A 20,119-nucleotide genomic window follows, 5' to 3' on the forward strand; every position below is an offset into this window, starting at 1 on the left:
CTCTCTCTCTCACACACACACACACACACACACACACACACACACACACACACACACAGAGACAGGACAGAGAGAGAGAGAGAGAGAGAGAGAGAGAGAGAGAGAGAGAGAGAGAGAGAGAGAGAGAAAGAGAGAGAGAGATCCCAACTCTAGCAATGGTTAAAAAAGAAAAAAATGATTAGGTAAAAGAACTCCTCTGCTGTAAGTTTTCTGGACCTAAATAACTTTTTAATACTAATAAATTCAGAACCCATGGTGAAGAGCCAAGTGTGGTGGTGGCCGCCTTGGGTTGGAAGATCTGGGATAATAAATGCACATGTCATAAAGTTGATTTACAAGACCCCAAGAGGTGCTGGAGCCCTGACTCAGTGGGCAAGAACACCAACTGCAGGTCCAAAGACCCTGGTTCAAATCCCAGCTACTGCTTAGTGGCTCACAGCCATCTGAACTGTCATTTGCTGGGCAGTGGTGGCGCATGCCTTTAATCTCATCACTCAGGAGGCAGAAGCAGGCGGATTTCTGAGTTCAAGGCCAGCCTGGTCTACAGAGTGAGTTCCAGGACAGCCAGGGCTACACAGAGAAACCCTGTCTTGGAAGAAAAAAAAAAAAAAAAAAGACCCAAGAGATATAAGCTCAGGAACAAGAAAGGACTGGAAGACTCTCAAGAGTCAGTCAAGTCTAAGACCTCTCTAAAACAAAGACTGTTAAGGAAACAGAAAGTTAAAGTGCAAGCCTTAAGAAACAGTCTCATTTCACTGAGGAAAGCACAGCTGGGGAAGAAGGGCTAGCAACAGCCTCAGGAAAAGAGCAGTGACAGGGATCAGGTGCACACCACATTGTCTCTTTACCATGGACTCTGAATTTACTAGTCACAAAAAGTTATTTAAGTCCAGATAACAATGAGAACCTTAAGAATTGCCTGTAAGCCTGGCTGTAGTGGCACACTCCTTTAATCCCAGCACTCAGGAGTTCTAGGTCAGCCTAGTCTATAAAGCAAGTTCCAGGACAGCCAGGGCCACACAGGTTCATCTTATCTCAAAAAAACAAAACAAAAAAAACAAAAGAGGAAGGAAGGAAGGAAGGAAGGAAGGAAGGAAGGAAGGAAGGAAGGAAGGACGAAAGAGAGAGAAATGCCTTTAAGATATAAAATGGAGAACACTAATCTATTATCAAGTACCTACTATCACAAAAGATTTCAAAAATAACATCTGGTCTGTGGCTAACTGCTAATTTAATCAAACTACAACAGCCTCTGGTTAATATCTTTTTAGTTATTTAATTAAAAATTTATTATTACTATTTTTATGTGTATAGGTGCTTTGCTTGCATGTATATTTGTGTACCTCATGTGTTCAGTCCCCAAGGAGGCCAGACGCAGGCTTTGATTCTCTAGAATTGGAGCTACATAACAGTCGTGAGCCACCATGTATTGCTTGGAAAAGCAGTCAGTGCTCTTAACCACTAAGCCATCTCTCCAGTCACAACATCCTTTTAATTTTATAAGTCTAATCCAATAAAAAAGAAGTTTTACAGAACAAATTCTATCATCCAATAGTATTTATTATAGCCAAGTACTAAGTTTGTGCATCCTCTTTGAACATACACACATATCCCAACTAGATGATCACAGGGAAAGAAAGTTCACACTGCTTAATATGAGACATATCCAGGTTTCTATAAATATTGAGAGATTACAGTCCTCACTTCAAAGAATCTCCCCACAAGTAATTTTGTTCTGTTGAGAGAGCACATCCACTCTATTTTTTTTAAAGATTTATTTATTTTATGTATATGAGTACACACTGTAGTTGTACAGATGGTTGTGAAACTTCATGTGATTATTGGGAATTGAATTTAGGACCTCTGCTTACTCTGGCCAACCCCACTTGCTCCGGCCCCCAGATTTATTTATTATTATAAGTTCACTGTAGCTGTCTTCAAATGCACTAGAAGAGGGCATCAGATCTCATTATGGGTGGTTGTGAGCCACCATGTGGTTGCTGGGATTTGAACTCAGTACCTTTGGAAGAGCAGTCAAGTGTTCTTACCCACTGAGCCATCTCACCAGCCCAATCCATCTTAAAATACTAAGAAGGAGATACAAGGTTCTCAAAAGTTACCATGAAAGGATCTTAAACAAAATCAGTTTTCTCAAGGGATGATGGTTCTATTTCATGATTTGGGTTAAGGCCTGGAAGTTACAAAACTGAGATCAGTTTGTGAAATTTTTTGATCCAAACACTATATATTTTTCTGAATACACACAGTAATTCAATAAAAACATTTTTAGAGGGGGTTGGAGAGATAACTCAGTGGTCAATCTCTTGTTGCTCTTGAATGGACCCGAGTTTGGTTCCCAACACCTGTATTAAGCAATTTAAATGTCTCACTCCAGACTACAACTACAATTACTATGCTAATGTATGCAAGGTACCCCTGCTAGCCTGGCTGGCCCCCCAGAAGCTTGTATACATATTCACACTGACACACACAGGAATATATGAATTTAAAAAAAAAATCATTTAAAAAACTCTTTACTGGCCAGTCATGTTTTCTTTCCTAGTAAGGAATTTTACCTGTTGTCATAGAGCCGTAACATGGCAGAATCAACAAGCCATCTAGCGTGGTATCTTGTACATCATAATCATAGTCAACAGACTCCGCCATCTGAAAGAGCAGCTCGCAACTCTTCTCTATCTCAAACTGGCCTGAAAGGAGAAGTTAGAAAACTTGGGGAATTGAACTGCAAATCTTAAAGATTAAAGTCCAGTTTAAAATTAGTTTAAGGTTATTCTAAATCATTCTTTTGATCTAAAAGGAGAAAAGAAGCATGCAGGATATGCCCAACCTCAACAACAAAGTTTAAGCAGATGTTTCTGACTTCTAAACAAACAAAAGTGTTTATCATCTTCAAGCCTTTCATGCTGTTAATACCAAGTTTCAGGAGGACAGAATTACTCACACACAAAGTAAACTAGTACAAGAAATACTGAATCTAGGTACAATTCAAAAACTTGAATATAACTTCCAAAAGGCAAAGACATAGTTTAAATGTCTCACTCCAGACTCAACAATGAAATGATTCACCCTGCTCGGAAGCAGCTAATTACAAAGGTTCACTACTCTTGAATGTAACTCTTCTATGTTTGACCCCCCCAAAGCTTCTTCAAGCTTGTCTGTAATGCATGGATCCCACACCTTATCAATACTACCATCTTAGCACTTCAAGACATCACAGTTGGGATGCCATTTGAATAACAGAATTATTTAGAACCAGGTTTATTTAGCCAAATTTGAACTCTGTGTGCAATAGGCAAGACCAAAACAAACAAACAAACAAACAAACAAACACCACCCCACTTTGCAGTGTTACTTTCTGTGACAGGGCAATGTGGTTCCCATGTGCTTATTGGTGATCCTGACATTCTGTGTACCTGTTATCTAATAGAGAATCATAAAAAGATAAGGCAACAGCTGAACAGAGTCCACACATCCTAGGAGAAGTAGCAGCCTACTCTGGTGCCATATTTCCTGCATACAAAAGGAAGACATTAACCAAGCAGTGGTGTGTTCTTGTTCTCTCAGAACAGTATGGGCAATATATCAAGAAAGACCTTGTTTCAAAAAACACAAAATCGTTTTATTTACTTATTTATTTACTGATCTATTGAGGCTATTTGTTGTTGTTCCTTCTTGTTTTTGAACAGGGTCTTATCATATAGCCCAGGCTAATCTTGAACTACATACCGCTATCAATCCTAGAACTTGCAGTAATTCTCCTGCCTCACGTTCCAGAGTTCTAATGTTAGCAGCATCAATGACTACATCTGGCTTACAAATAAGAGACATTATTAAACATAGTAGGGAATGCTCACCAGTCAGAAAAACTAAGATGTCTCCAGCCATTTCATTCAAATGAATATCCATGGTCACTTTCACAATCTAAAGCAAACAAACAAAAAAACACAAAAATGATATGCAGGTATAGCATACTTGTTCCTTAACTACCATATTCTCTTGCTCCACACAAAAAAATTCAGTCAGGCTCCCAAGAAGTCCTAGCATTCATTAAGGCTACTGATTAGATGCAGTAAGGGCAGCCAGGTGGCTCACTGGTAAGGACCTTGCCACACAAGCTTGATGGATTACCTGAGTTTAATCTCTAGAACCCATATAAAGGTAGATGGAGACAACAAAGGCTACAGAGTTGTCATCTGACCTTTCATATCATGCCATGGCATATGTGAACATCCCCCAACACATTATACATACACTATAATAAATGAAATTTATAAAAACAAGATAAATTACCAAATTATCCAAGTAAATGAAATCTCACACACAAAAGATAAAAGAAGATTGCAAAGTAATACCGCTTGAATATATGCAGTATTTTCTCTGTCTCGTGGTCCGATCAAATTGCAGAATTTCTCTCTGACTGGATAGAGTCTTCCAGGTATATCAAATATGGGGCAATTTCCAAAGAATGCAGAGAGCTTGGCTAGTTCCATAGTTGCTGACATCACTACCACCTTTAAATGCTCTTTCCTGTTAGGAGACTTATCCTGAAACAGCTTCTTCAGTAAACCAAATAAGATATCCTGAAAAGAAAAGCCAGTAAGTCACAAATGCTAGCATTGTATTTTTTATTTGATCTATCTATCTTTGATCGATCTATCTATCTATCTATCTATCTATCTATCTATCTATCTATCTATCTATCTTTGAAGCCTATCTATCTATCTTTGAAGCCTGACTATCTATCTATCTTTGAAGCCTCTATCTATCTATCTATCTTTGAAGCCTATCTATCTATTTATCTATCTTTGAAGCCTATCTATCTATCTATCTATCTATCTTTGAAGCCTCTATCTATCTATCTTTGATCTATCTATCTATCTATCTATCTTTGAAGCCTATCTATCTATCTATCTATCTATCTATCTATCTATCTTTGAAGCCTGATCTATCTATCTATCTATCTATCTATCTATCTATCTTTGAGCCTATCTATCTATCTATCTTTGAAGCCTGATCTATCTATCTATCTATCTATCTATCTTTGAGCCTATCTATCTATCTATCTTTGAAGCCTCTATCTATCTATATATCTATCTATCTATCTATCTTTGAAGCCTCTATCTATCTATCTATCTATCTATCTATCTTTGAAGCCTGACTATCTATCTATCTATCTATCTATCTATCTATCTATCTATCTATGAAGCCTGATCTATCTATCTATCTATCTATCTATCTATCTATCTATCTATCTATCTATCTATCTTTGAAGCCTGATCTCACTATTTATAACAGTTTGGCTTAGAACTCACTAAGTAAACCAGGCTGGCCCTCAACTTACAGAGATCAGCCTACTTCTGTTTCCTGAGTACTAGGAATATTTATTTTTGAGACAGTTTCAAGTAGCCTAGGGCTGGCCTGAAACTAATATGCAGTCAAGGAGAACCTTGAACTTCTAATCCTCCTGCTTCCACTTCAAGAATACTGGAATTAAAGGAGTGTATTGCCACATCACCATCTCTGTGATGTTGAGGATCATACTCAGGGCTTTGTACATGCTATACAGGCACTCTACCAACTTAGCTACATCCCTAGTAAGTCCATGTAAGCTATTTTGTTTGTTGAGAAAAGGTCTCACTATATAGCATGGGGCTGGCCTGGAACTCCTCTATATTCACTGGCTTCAAACTCTTAAAAGAGATCTGCCAACCTCTGCTTCCTGAATGCTGGGGTTAAAGGTGTGTGCCACCATGCCAGCTCTGACCTATTTAAAATAGACTGCTATTATAACCAAAGAATTTCTACAGATTAAAATGTAAGAGAAGGCATTTCTCCATACAGGAAAAAGCTACCTCAAACAAATGAATCTTCTCATTGATTAAAAATAAATAAAATACTCACTGTAGTTAAAGTTCTTTCATGGGCTTCATCCAAAATAATGACACTGAATTTGCTAAGATTTGGATCTCCCAAAATATGTTTGAGTAAACATCCATCAGTCATGTATTTGATTGCTGTTTCCTAATGTGTAAAAGCAGAGGACATCAACTTGTAGCATCACAAACTTCACCATGATTCAACTAATTCTCTACCCCAAGTGCAAAGGTCAAATCACCAAGAGCTACATAAAGGAGAACATAAAACTGTATATAATAAGGATGGATGGTTAACTATAAAACATGTCACTTATATAGAAAGGAACTAAGAGAGTGTCCTGAGATAGAACAAATTGCCAATAAGAAGATACAAAGAAGTTCCTGGAATGTAGCAAGATAAATACTTACACATAAGATAACAGGGATACTTCAGTGGCAGAGTGCTTGCATTCTCTAGTATGCACAGGCCCTAGGTTCTATTTGGGGCATGGCAAACAAACTAAAATTAAAAACTTCACTGACTTTGTTATTAATTTGTCAAGTTATCCACTGACTTTAAGAACACTATGATACAACATTGACTATGCTGGCTAGTTTTTGTCAACTTGATATGAACTACAGTCACCTGGGAAGTAGGATCCTCAAATAGGCAACTGTCTTCAAAGATCAGCCTCTGGGCATGTCTGTGGGCATTTTCTTGATTAATGATTGATGTGAAGAGTACCCTCCTGGGACATTTAGTCCTAGGTAGTTCTATGAGAAAGCAAACTGAGGAAGCCTTGGAAAGCAATCTAGTCAACACCACTCTGGCCTCTGCTTCTTTTCCTACATTTAGGTTTCTGCCTTGGTTTCCCTTAAAGATGTTCTGTAACCTAGTAAGACAAATAAACTCTTTCCTTCCCAAGTTAATTTTGGTTGGTGTTTTATCACAGTAAAGAAAACCAAACTAATACACTGGATAGACTCTGAAAACAGCTAAGTGTGATGCAAAGGACACAAGGTAAAAATACTGTGTCATACCACTTGGATGCTTTGACTAGGCATCTTCATAGAGAGAGGTCAGACACCTACAAGGACTGAATACACAGTTTCTGTTCGAGATTTTTAAATTAAAAGTTCTGAAACTGTGATAGTTACACAACACTGTAAACTGTGACTATATCTGATGGTATTGAATTGCACACTTAAAATGGTTAAAATGGTAAAGTTTACATTATGTACATTTTATTACAACAAAACAAAGTTTAAATATGAATGCAACCAGCACTGAGGTTGCAGAGATGAACCACTGAGAACACTTGCTGCAGAGGGGCCTATTTTGGTTCCCTGCACCCACATGGAAATTTATAACCAACTATTACTCCAATCCTAGGAAATCCAATGTCCTTTTCTGGCTTTCTCAGGCACCAGGAATGCATGTGGTACATAGACATACATGGAGACAAAAATAGCCATACATAAAATGGATTTTTAAAATCTATTTACTTTCTGTGCATGAATATTTTGTTCATATAAGTGTATGTGCACCATGTGTGTCTGCTGGGTGCCCAGAAACTGAGGTCATGGAGGTTATGAGCCATTATATGAATGTTGGGAATTGAACCCAGGTCTTTTGCAAGAGTAACAAGTGCCGGGTGTGATGGCGCACACCTTTAATCCCAGCACTCAGGAGGTAGAGGCAGGTGGATCTCTGAGTTCGAGGCCAGCCTGGTCTACAAAGTGAATTCCAGGATAGCCAGGGCTACACAGAGAAACCCTGTCTCGAGCCCCCCCCCCCCCAAAAAAAGAGTAAAAGAGTAACAAGTACTCTTAACTATCCAGCCATCTCTCCAGCCCCTAGTAATAAATCATTTTTTTAAAAAAAATCTAACCAACATGTCAAGGAACCTATGATTTAAAAACAAACAAACAAAACATACTCTAAGAAAAATAAACATTAACACTGTCATGGTTTGAATATGTCTGGCCCAAGGAGTGGTACTATTTGGAGGTGTGAACTTTTTGGAGTGACTAAAAAGTGACTGTGGGCATGGGCTTTTTTTTTTTTTTTTCCCCTTGAATAGCCCTGGCTGTCCTAGAACTCACTCTGTAGACGAGGCTGGCCTTGAACTCAGAAATCCACCTGCCTCTGCCTCCCAAGTGCTGGGATTAAAGGCGTGCGCCACCACTGCCCAGCTGCATATGGGCTTTAAGACCCTCATTCTAGCTCCCTGGAAGTCAGTCTTCTAGCTGCCTTCTGAACAAGAAGAGGAACTCTCAGCTCCTCCTGCATCATGTGTGCCTGGATGCTGCCATGATCTCATTCTGATGATAATGGACCGAACCTCTGAAAATATAAGCCAGCCCCAATTAAATATTGTCCTTTAAAAGAGTTGCCTCAGTCATGGTGTCTGTCCACAGCGGTAAAACCCTAACTAAGACAAACATCTGATAACAGATAAACTAGTTGAGGATGGGAAATAAGAGTCAGATACCTAGACGGGCAGTAGTGCAATCCCTTTAATCCCAGCACTTGGGAGGCAGAGGCAGGTGGATTTCTGAGTTTGAGGCCAGCCTGGTCTACAGAGTGAGTTCCAGAACAGCCAGAGCTATACAGAGAAACCCTATCTGGAAAAACCAAAATAAATAAATAAATAAATAAATAAATAAATAAAATAAAGTCAGATACCTAAGACAAGGCCTTAACAATATGAAAGAAAAAAATTAATCCTAGGGGCTAGAGAGATGCCTTAGTGCTTGGTTAAGAACATTTGCTGCTTTTTTCCAGAGGACAAGGATTCGGTTCCCAGCACCTATATGGTTGGTAGCTTACAACCATCTGTACTTCCAGTTCTAAGGTATCTGGGATCCTTTTCTAAACTCCTTGGGTACCATGGATGGTATACAAAGACACTGGCAGGCAAAACATTTATGTTCATAAAAAGTAAAAACAAAACAAAACAAAACACACAAACAAACTAAACTGTCCTATGTGGATTCTGGGGATTGCACTCAGGACCTCATGCTTGCCAGGCAGGTACTTTACCAACTGAGCTACCTCCCCAGGCCATGTCCTGTTCCCCCAACGCCTTAATATCTTTTTTTTCTTTTAATGAAGGAGCTAGCCTACTTGAGGAGTTCTAGGCCAGTGATAGACCTTATCTCAAAAACAAAAGCAAACGATAAATCACATACATGGCACTCGGAGGATAACACTCGAAGTCATCCTCTGGCCTCAACACATACGTGTATATACACCATCACAGAAAGACACACAGAAGGGCTGGAGTGTGTGTTTTTAGTACTTTAAATGTATACTAGTAAATTTTTATACCTTGGAGCTGCAATCATCAAAACGAACTTGGTATCCTACTTTAGATCCCAAAGTGCATTTCATTTCCTCAGCAACCCTCTGAGCAACTGATATGGCGGCTACTTTTCGTGGCTGAGTCACACCAATCATACCATGTTGTGAAAACCCTATTAAAACCAGAAATATAAACACAAAGCAGAGTTAGCAATTCTTTCTTCCGACTGAACTAAAATTAAAAACTGTTCCTGGTCAATCGATGCAAATGGTATGTTTTCAAAAGAAAACCCTACAAGATCAGCAACATACTGCAGTACATTTGCATAAACATTCTTACTATTAATTTAAAACAGGAATGCACATTCACAGACGAAACAGCTCAGAGGTAAAGATGCTTCCCTGATACCTGAGTTCCACTCCAGACCCTACACTGGCAGGAGAGAACTGACTCCCTAAAGTTATCCTCTGACCTCTACATGCACACTGTGTCCCACATGTGCCTAAACACATATAGAGATAGCATATGAAAGGAAGTTTTAAAACATAAACCAGAGCCAATTTAAATATACATGTTAATTAGGTTTGAGGTTTTTATTTTTTTAAAGCATTTAAACAATAAGTCAAGGATTCTATAAGTTTGGTTGGTCTGTTTTACAAGATCTCATTAGTCTACCATACTGGCTTCAGACTCCTGGACCCTACATATCTTCTGCCTCACAAGTAGCTAGTACTATGGCATAAGTACGGTAAAACCAAAATACAAAAAAACTCCACACACTTCCTAAACTTTTCTTTGCCACAGAATAAAACTGGATTTAAAAATACCACTTTTGCATAAATTTTTGTAAACATTGTAACCATTTTAACATCCCCGAAAATGGAGATGTATTGTACCGTTGGTAGCACTTGCTTTCTTACTGGCATGTAAAATGACAGCACGCCTTAGCAGGCGATGTTGAATTAGGACAGATGCATCCGATTAGGTTACTGTGAGGGCAGGCGTGATGGAGGCTAGCTCAAACAGCATACGTAGGCCATTCTCAAAAAAAAAAAAAAAAAAAAAAATTCCCAGCAATGGTAACATACACCTTTAATCACAGAACTCAGGAGTCACGGGCAAGTGGCTCTCTTAGTTCCAAGACAGCCAGGGCTACACAGAGAAACCTTGTCTTGGAAAAAAAGAAAAAGACTTAAAAATTCAAAGGATATGTTTTTATTTATGTATAGTGTATATATATCTCTGTCTTTGAATGTGCACATTCAGGTCCCTAGGAGTCCAGAGGAGGGTATCGGAATCCCCCAAACTAGAGTTATAGGTGGTTGTGAACCGCCAATATAGGTGCTGGGAACAAAAATCTGGTCTTCTGAAGCAGCAGCAAGAGTTTACATCTGCTGAGCCATCTCTCTAGTACCCCCCAAATTAACTTTTATTTTAATATGAGTAATATATAATTTTCTCTTTTCCAAAATTATGAAAGAGAATGTTGCCACACTGATGAGACACTTTATTGGTAATTTGTTTGCTCAATTCTGGTAGAATCTGAGAATATTTGTCTGATAACGGTCTAGAGGAAGAATAAATTGTCAGCAACAGCAAAGTAGTGGTGGCACACACCTTTAATCCCAGCACTCAAGAGGCAGAGGCAGGTGCATCTCTGAGTTCCAGGCCAGCCTGGTCTACAGAGTGAGTTCTAGGGCTACACTGAGAAACCCTGTCTCAAAAAAAAAAAAAAAAAAAAAACCAACACCCCCCCAACAAAAATATGTCCCCAACAGAGGTCAACTATCCTTTCCAATTCACAATTGTTTCAGTTCTCACTGGCTAATGAGATAACCTTATCCTAAAAGAGAAAATTAACATCCTTTTATTTTTCCTTCTTATCATATAACCATAGCTGGCCTGGAACTTAATATGTAAACCATGCTAGCCTTACAACTCAGAGATGCTCCTGACTCTGCCTACCAAGTGCTGGGATTAAAAGTGTGCACCACCACAATCAGCCTTCTTCTTCTTCTTCTATTATTATTATTATTATCATTGTAGTTTAATATGTCACCCCAACAATTCCGGAGCCTGAAATAAATCCAGAAAGCCAAGGAGACATAGGGAGGCTAAGGATCTGACAAAGCAACGCAGCAATGGGCATTTGCACACTACAGTACTTTCATTAAAATTTAAAGAATTTCTCTCTTTAGTGCTTCCAGCTTTATCCAAGAATAAAATTACCTGCTTCATAAAGGTATTTAGGGAGTTGAGTTGTTTTACCACTTCCTGTATTTCCAGTAACGATGAGGAACGAGTTGTCCCTCACAGCTTGAATGAGCTTTTTTCTTTGTTTCTGAATAGGAAACGTTGGAGTTGTTCCTCCCTCCTGTGATGTGCATCCTTTCTCTTCTGTAACAACACAAAAACAATTGTGCAATGAAAACACCTGAGAAGAGCTCTCTGACAATGGCTCAGACCTGAAAGAAGAATGCACAGGAATCGCACAACGGGAAAGATCAATCTATGACTTTTCAGTTACGTCAACCATGTACAAATCACACGTGAAAGTTTATAAACTCAGAATAACTTTTTTTGGTAAAATCAAACAACTTCAACATTGTTGATGTGTAACTCGCCGTACTTGACAAAGTCAGTCAAGCACAAGACAACGTGTATGTATGCATACCTACCTGGAAAAACTAAACTCAATTTTATTAAACAATAGATCAACAACCTGAGCACAGCAGAACAACTCTGAGAAGAAGAAGAAGCCACCTGTATTTGCTTCTGATTCACAGTTCAAGTTAGGTCCCTGTTCAGAGTGACTGATATCCCAGAAGGCCAAGTGGTGGGTAACCATGGAAACTGGCTCCTGGAAACGGGCTCCCTTCATACCGTACCCAAAGGCAGGCTGGCGGCCCGACGAAGGGGAGGGGGATGAACGGGTAGAGAACAAAGGCTTTATGAGGCTGTAGAACAGCAGAAGGCATTTGGGCGTTCGGGTCCACTTTCTTGCCCCCCAGAGAGGTTCTCACCCAACTTGGGTTTGGGACCGCCCCCTTCTAAGCCAAAGTGCTCACTGGACGCAAAGTTCGTCGTCTGGCTTAAAAGACCAAAAGAACGTCTAAGCTCCCTTCCCACCTCCTCTGCCGCCCACAGATGTACTTTTCGCCCCGCAAATAACTCCCTCCGGGTGCCACAGCGTCCCGCGGACCGTACCTCTGTCAGCGATGCGAACAGCTGACGGCCGCTCTTCCTGGAGCTCTATTGGCCGCTCGCCTTCCTCCTGCCGCCTTGGCGCCCTGCCCGCGACGGCGGGAAACCGGGACATAGACCCGGTCCGGAGAAGAAGCGAACACGTCCACGGAGCCGAGGAGATGGGAGGGGAAAGGCGAGGACGCGCCCTGATGACGTAGGGGTGTTTACTTCCGCGCGTGCGACTGGCTGAGAGGGGTGGGGGAGCGGCTCGATGACGTGGCGGCCTCTGCTTGGACGCGCACGGGCCCGCGCTCCTGGGGGCCCCGAGGCACCACCCCCAAGGAGTCCCGCCCATCGCCACGTGCCTCCGCCACCCGCGAAGTCACACCTGAACACCTGAGGGCCAGGTCACAGTTTGTCCAGTGTGGCCCTTAGTCACCACAGCATCCCCACAAGTCTTGCCTATCTCCAGATACCAGTTGAATGACCCTTTCCCAGGAGCCGAAGCCATCCTACAGTGTGACCTTGGGCAACTCACTTCCCTATCGTCCTATCAAGACACATAGTGCGGTCCAACTTGTAGTTCTGTAGTTTTCAAAACTTAGATTCCCATGCTGTTTCACTTCCTTCATGGAACCCTTCATTTACATTTATTTGCATATTTTCCATACCCTCCAAGAAGCTGGGAAGACACACATGATCCAGACTTCCGGAACACTATATATTGTACACCCAGCAGGGAGCAGTGATTTGAGGTGGACAATAGGGTTTGTTGAGGATAGATGAATGAATAACATCTGGGTTGTTGGTTGATTTTTTTTGTTTTTTTCGAGACAGGGTTAACATCTGTTTTAAAATAAGTTGACTTTTAGTGGAAGTACGTTCCTTAGAAAACACAACTGCTGAAAATTCTACAGATACACATTATCTGAGGTGGTGTGGTTTACTTATTTTTAAAGGTATGTTGGGGACTTGGTGTACAGTTCAGTGGTAGAATACTTATCTACGATATGAGAGACCCTGGGATTCAATACCCAGTACTTTATCAAAGCTGAGTGTGGTCCTAACACTTGCGAGGCAGAGGCAAAAGAGTTGCTGTGAGTTCCGGGTTACCACCAGGATAATTCTGAGAATGAGACTCTGTCTCAGAAGAGGAGGTGAATAAAGGGGAGAGGGAGAAAGAAGGGAGAGGAAAAGAGAAGGAAGGAGGGAGGGGGGGAAGAGGGGAAAAGGGAGGGAGGGAAGGAGGGGGGTTCTTGGACTAGTCCTTCAGTGATAATGCCAGCTGATTTTCTGAGTTGAGTTAATTATGAAAAAATGTGAAGAAACCTGCTTCTTACACTTAAATCACTATGTAGCCCAGGATACCCTAGAACTCATGATCTTCCAGCCTCAGCTACCCAAGTGCTAAATTACAGATATATGTGACCTTGTCCATTTGCTTCTTGCACTTTTCAGTAGTTCCTGCTGTTAAAATTAATCATGGTTTATAGGAAGGCAACATAAAACTACCATTCACTTATCAACCCAAGACCAAACTAGAAAAGATGTAAGATGTTACAAGAATCCAAGACTTTGCTTTAAAACGTACATGTATCAACTCCTTTTCAACGTAACTGATCAACAACTCCTTTAATGCAAGTTTATCAGAATTTGAATGATAGCAAGTCAGGTGTAACTTTCTAACGGCTGAGGCAATAGCCCTAGTGACAGGAGAACATTTTAGATTTCTCCAAAACATTAAAACCATCTCTGAACCTTTCGATTTCTATTAGTAATTCAAACTATTATGTCAGAAGAGATCAAAATATACAATTGTAGTCAGACCATGAAGATATTGGTGACCTCTGTAACTGAGCAACAGACCAGCTATTTCACAAAGTCACTTTCTAAGAAAATAAGCAGAATCATTTCAAATCAGGAATTGTGACCATTTACTAAGCAATTTGTATTTAAATGATTAAGTATTTGATATATACAGTTTTGGACAAAGTCTCACTATATATCACTATATAGCCCTAGATGGCCTGAAACTCATTAAGTAGATCAGGTTAGCTTTGAGCTCCCAGAAGTTTGCCTGTCCAGGGATATGGGATTAAAGGTTAATATTCTCTGGTTTTCACGTGTGAGAAAGAAATTTCTGAAACTTCCTCTTGGTGATGAAAAAGAGAGAGATAAGAAACCTCACAATCATACTAACCTAATACTGGAATGAGAAGTGGAATTATTTAAATGAGGAGTGTCTTTCAGTGGTTGTAACTCTTAGAGTTGACTCCATTTGTTGATAACCACCTAGCAAAATATCCAGAATAAAACTGGAAGCCACGAATTAAAGAAAACAAAGTCAAGGAGCCTAGATGGTAGCACCATCCAACCAAGGTTTTCCCAACCTTGGCCATGTAGACTATTTTACTATTAATGACATAGGGATATTCCTAGTATTTCTAGACCAATGATCTTACAAATTACAATAACAAATAGAATACAAACACGGAGTAAAAGTGGAAAATGTGTGGGCTGAATTTTGGAAGAATGGTAAGCATCCCCAACATTGAATCTATGTCTCGTTACCTCTGAGTCAGGAGAAAGAGTACAAGTGATAAGCAAAGGTTAAGAAGTGTGGATTGCACCTTGCTGCTGTTGCTTCAATGAGCAGTCTTCCAAATGTTCTTGGTTCCATGCAATCTATTTCCGAGCATCAAGGGCTCAACTGTAAAGACTTTCAAAATGATGAAATAATGTGATTACATCGCCATTGAAAAAGAAAGCAAAATATGGTGGGTGGGTAAGGGGGACTTTTGGTATAGCATTGGAAATGTAAATGAGCTAAATACCTAATAAAAAAAAAAAAAAAAAGAAAGCAAAATATAGGGCCCCTGAAGTGATGGTTAAAGGGCCCTTCAATTATTACCCACTGGATTGCATTGTGCAGCATGTGTTACCCACCACCCCACCCATATACACACTGTACACACTCACATACACAATAATAAAATATTGTGAAGTAAAACCAATACATGAAGCAAAAATATCATATGTTGTTTACATAATAACAAGCAGAGTCCCAAACACTAGACACATAATAATGTCAGAGACCCAAGAACAGAACATGATGGCTTATGGCTCATAGAAAGACTGAACAGTACTATCACTAATCTGATTAAATAAGAATTGTTTTGGTCACATAAAGAAAAGCAGACAGAATCCGTACTGTACGGAGAAGGGGAGGTATCACAACACAAACTGAGAATGTATTTGATGGGCTTGTCAGTCACTGGTTCAAATGGATGAAGGCAAGTGAAAGGAAGATTGAGAACAGATGGTAAAGACACCCTGACTCAGGGGATGTGATGGAAAAGGCTGGGACAGGCCATAGTGGTGCACACCTTTGATCTCATCTCTTGGATGCAGAGGGAGGAGGATCACTGTGAGTTTGGGGCCAGCCTGGTCTACACTTGAAGTTCCAAGCCCATGGGGCTACATAGTGAGACCCTGACTCAAAAAGCAAAACTTGTCAATGAAATTATTTGGTGCATAACTGAACATGTTTAGGATCATTGTGTAATACAGGCATTGAAGTGGTCACAATTCAAGGCTCATTAAGATTAGTATTATACATTTACATTTGGGTCAAATTTCAATCCTTAAATATCAGTCTGGTCCTCTGTGTTTTCCTTTTCCTTTTAGATTTGCCTGGTACAGTGAAGCCTTCCTTCCCAACTCTCACCAAGGCAAAAGCAAAGATCCAAGATACTCCTGAGCAAAGGGCCAAACTAGAGCCTCCTGTGCTAGCTTACTTCTCTTTGATAGAAGCAGCCAGGTCTTGGGAGAAAGCAGAGAGAAGGGAGATGTAATGAAGCAAGGATTGGGAGAAAGGACAAAGTGGGCTAGCACAGGAATGTTCAATGTTGTTGGAAAAGATCCAGTGGAAAGGATTCAAGAAAATAAGGTGTCCTCAGATGTATTCTTCTCATTTAAAAGTAATCAAGGGGTCAGTAAGGTGGCTCGCTTGCATGTGGTGATTGTGTAGAGAATACATAGTATCTAGAAGACACTCTGAGGAACACAATAGAGCTACAGGGTGAGTCAGGGTGGGGAAGCTTTTTGTAGCTAGCAACAAATGAACTAAGCCTTGAGAGTCTAGAAGGTTCCAATGAATTCTAGGGAAAGCTTCAAGACAGAGCAAAATACAAAGGTACTACTAGATCACAAAACTACTAATTAAGGTTTTTGAGAAAGATGAAAAATTAATATCCCATCTCTAGCTCTGTCTCTGTAAATCTTGCAGTTGCCTGAAGGTGGCAAGCTGGGTTAATTTGAGAAACTGAAAGATCCTCGAGGGGAGACCCTCACTCAGACACTTAAGTCCCGGGACAGCCGCGTACCCAAGAAGACACTGAGACCATACATAAAATGTAGAAGGCAAGATTTAATAAGGCAGCAACATGAAAGCACACAGACCAGAGCTCTGGGGTCGAAATAAAGCAGCAACATGGAAGCACACAGAGCTCTGGGGTCGAAACTCATACACCTTAGCACAGGGTAGAGGAGTCTCGACGACGACTCAAATTTTTCACAAGCTTTTAAAGGAAAAAACCACAAACTGGGAGGGGGAATGGGGAGGGAATAGGGGAAGTTTAACAACCACAAATTTACTCAACCAAAGAGTCATATCCTGTGTTTGGCAATACATCTGGCCTGTTGAAACATTCTGTGGTTGTTCCAGAAAATGTTTTTCTCAAGTATGTTTTCCAGATGGGAGGGGGTGGGCTCCGAGGTGAAAGTTCATGTTCTCACAAGAGGCCAGTAATTTTTTATTCTTCATTCCCCACTTCTTCTTGTAAATAATTCTAATCTTAGAATTTCAGAAGTCTATATCTCTATGTGGAGAATACTGCATTTACTCTATCTTTAACATGGGAACAAAAACAGAATAAGGCAGATTAGTAAACAGAACTAGGCAGGGACCCTTTTAGTGAGGCTTGAGGGTCTCAGCATGACGCAGGTGTACGTAGATCAGATCTCTGGCTGGAACTGGTAAGATGTCCTTGGGGTACCCAGCTTGTTCACTGTAGCCAGTTGTGACCAGACTTCTTTCTGCACCACCTGCAAGCCTTTTAACTTAACATATAGATCATTATTATAACAACATAGGTTTAAACACATCATTTAAGACAGTGATGGGCATAGGAGCCCCATAAAGGATCTTAAAAAGAGTAAAACCGAATCAAGAGGGAGTATTCTCAGTTCTAAATAGGGCAAGGGGAAGGAGTACCAAGTAAGTCTGTGCCAGTCTCTAGGATTAATTTTGTCAAGGTCTGTTTAGAGTTTTATTTATTCTTTTTTATCTTTCCTGAGCTCTGAGGTCTGTACACACAATGGAATTTTCATTTGACCTCTAAATACTTGGCCACACCCTGACTTACCTGGGCAACAAAGGCAGGACCATTATCTGACACTATTGCTTTTGGCACTCCGAACCTTGGAAAATTTTCTTTAACAATCTTCTTGATGACTATCTGATCAGTCTCGTTTTACAAGGAAAAGCTTTTATCTATCTTGAGAACGTTCACAAAAATCAGAAGGTATTTATACACATATTTTTTCAGTAAAGTCTATTTTTCAGTAGATGTCAGGTCTGTCTTCTCATGAGAGGACTAGTTTTCTTTCTTCAGTTTTTACTATTTTATACAGGGTTTCTTTTACCAGTCTTAATTTGTCTATAACTTGATAGTCTTTAGACTGTCAGGATCATTGCTCTTTAGGATGCCTGGGCGGTTAGATTTGCCATCTGATTTCTTTTAGCCACAGCATCTTAGGTCTTTCTCTGCAGATGTCTATATATATAGAGCTTGTATTAAAGCCACAAGTTTAGCTTTCTGGGCTGAAGTCCCTTTAGGGAGGCTGCTGGCCTAGATCACTTGCTTTCTGTCCATCACTGCACTGCTGTCCCCGCCTTCCGCTTACCCTTAACCTCGAGGCTACTGCCATCCGTGTACCAGCTCAAACTCTCAGGCCAAGGCTGATCTGATCTTTCAGATCATTTCGAGTATGAGTTTCTTCTGCCAGAATGTCAGCACAATGATGAGTAGGTGAAGTCTCAGGCAGTAGTGAGATTGAGGATAGCAGGGGGAGCGAAGGTCACTCGTTCAGTCAACAAAAAGCTCTGACAATGTGTCCATCGGTCAGGGGGACGGTTGGATAATGTTTTCAAGAGCGTTAGTCAGCCATCGGTCATGGGGGCTGAACCACACTTTCTAGGACATGTGCCAAGTTTTGTCTCAGAGTCAATTTATCTGCGTCCTTGACCAGAAGCCACTATGTGCAGACAAGCAGGCCATCCTACAGCCACCAGGTCTAATTTTTTATACAAGTATGCCACAGGTCTTTTTTAGGGTCCCAATCTCTGAGTAAGAACTTCTTTTGGCAATACCTTTGTTCTCAGTCACATCTAGGAGTCCCATAGCTGGGGATAACATTAGGGCAGTCTCAAGAGCATCTAAGGCCATGTAAGATTGTTCCTTTTTTTTTTCTTTATACGAAGGGCTGTTTATCTCTTTAACTCAGCAAAACCTGGAATCCACAATCTGCAAAAGCCCGCAGTGCCCAGGAACTTTTTAGCTTGTTTTGCACTGGTCAGTGGAGGAGTATGAAACACAGTCTCTTTTTTAGCTGCTTTAACAGGTAGGCCACCGGACTCTTTTAAGGACTCAGCTTCTGTATTAGCACCCCTTTTGTTATCTCTTAAACACATTGATCTTCAGCCAAAAGCTTTTGTTTGTTGCCAGGTACTATCTAAGTTTTCTAGTTTTCCTGACTTTTGTGACCAGCATTTTATTTCTCTTATCTTTTTGTCTCACAGCACAGCTCTGATTCTGACTTTGGTCTCTGTCTTTGTCTTAACTTCCTGTTACCTTGGTCAGATTGTTGGGACTTTCTAGTCCCACAGAGATGAGACCCCCATCAGAGCCTGGCAGTTAGACTCACAGGTGCTCCTTACCTTGGACAGAAGCCCCAAGTGGGTGGATGCCTCCCTCACTGGAACTTGGAACAGACTCACTGCCAGCAACTCAGGGTGGTGCCACCCTCTGAGAAGAAGGAACTTTAGAGCAGAGACGGGAGTGCAGCTCTCACAGCTGGCTGCAACCGGCACTTATCTTAAAGTGAAAGCAGTTTTTCTGTTAACAAGAGACGGGATGGGAGGGACAGGGGAATGAGAAGCTGCCTGGGAACCTGCGGCGCTCTTGGCCGGCTACTCGAACAGCCTCCTCTTCTTTTTTTTTTTAGCAGCCACAACATCCAGGGCCACTGACTTCTCAGGGACCACTCCTCATTTGCTCCGGATTTCCGAGCTCATTTTTCCCTAGGCTCCAGGTCCATGGGCGGGACCACTGTGACCCGCTGGCTGCTCTCTGGAGTTGGAGTGGGAGGCAGGGCAGCTGTTGATCTGAAAGGAAGTGGTCAGCATAGGGATCTGACAGGATTTTTAGGCTTATTTCAGAAGGCATAACTTAAAAACAGTCGTCAGTCATCAGTCCAAGTCCGAACACAAAGAGACACACAAGACACACACAGAAACCGTAAACCACAAACAAAAACAAGATAGTAACAGACAACATAGACGACTCACAAAAACAAACGTAAACAAACAAAATTACCAAGCGACAGAACCAGAGTCAGAGAAAGGGGAGTGGACACAGATTGTCCCATTTTTAGAAAAACAGTAATCACAACAAGAGCGGACACGAG

The 20,119-nt window shown here is 40.8% G+C and overlaps 1 protein-coding gene across 2 annotated transcripts in view; it reads right to left on the minus strand.

Annotated features, from left to right (window-relative positions):
* Dhx40 (DEAH (Asp-Glu-Ala-His) box polypeptide 40) overlaps positions 1 to 12,831 on the minus strand; it is a 39,029-nt gene extending 26,198 nt beyond the window's left edge. The window contains exons 1-7 of one of the 2 annotated variants that reach the window (NM_026191.2): positions 12,392 to 12,614; positions 11,414 to 11,581; positions 9,211 to 9,356; positions 5,923 to 6,042; positions 4,374 to 4,601; positions 3,876 to 3,942; positions 2,577 to 2,708 (exon numbers count right to left, since the gene is read on the minus strand). In NM_026191.2, coding sequence (NP_080467.3) covers positions 2,577 to 2,708; positions 3,876 to 3,942; positions 4,374 to 4,601; positions 5,923 to 6,042; positions 9,211 to 9,356; positions 11,414 to 11,581; positions 12,392 to 12,503 — 973 coding nt within the window. In that variant the 5' untranslated portion in view covers positions 12,504 to 12,614. Of the gene's footprint in view, positions 1 to 2,576; positions 2,709 to 3,875; positions 3,943 to 4,373; positions 4,602 to 5,922; positions 6,043 to 9,210; positions 9,357 to 11,413; positions 11,582 to 12,391 lie in introns of both variants that reach the window. The other variant, XM_017314718.2, reaches the window with a different exon arrangement.
* Positions 12,832 to 20,119: the final 7,288 nt, after the last annotated feature.

This window comes from Mus musculus, chromosome 11 (genome assembly GCF_000001635.26).
Source record: "Mus musculus strain C57BL/6J chromosome 11, GRCm38.p6 C57BL/6J".
Classification (NCBI taxonomy): Eukaryota; Metazoa; Chordata; class Mammalia; order Rodentia; family Muridae; genus Mus; species Mus musculus.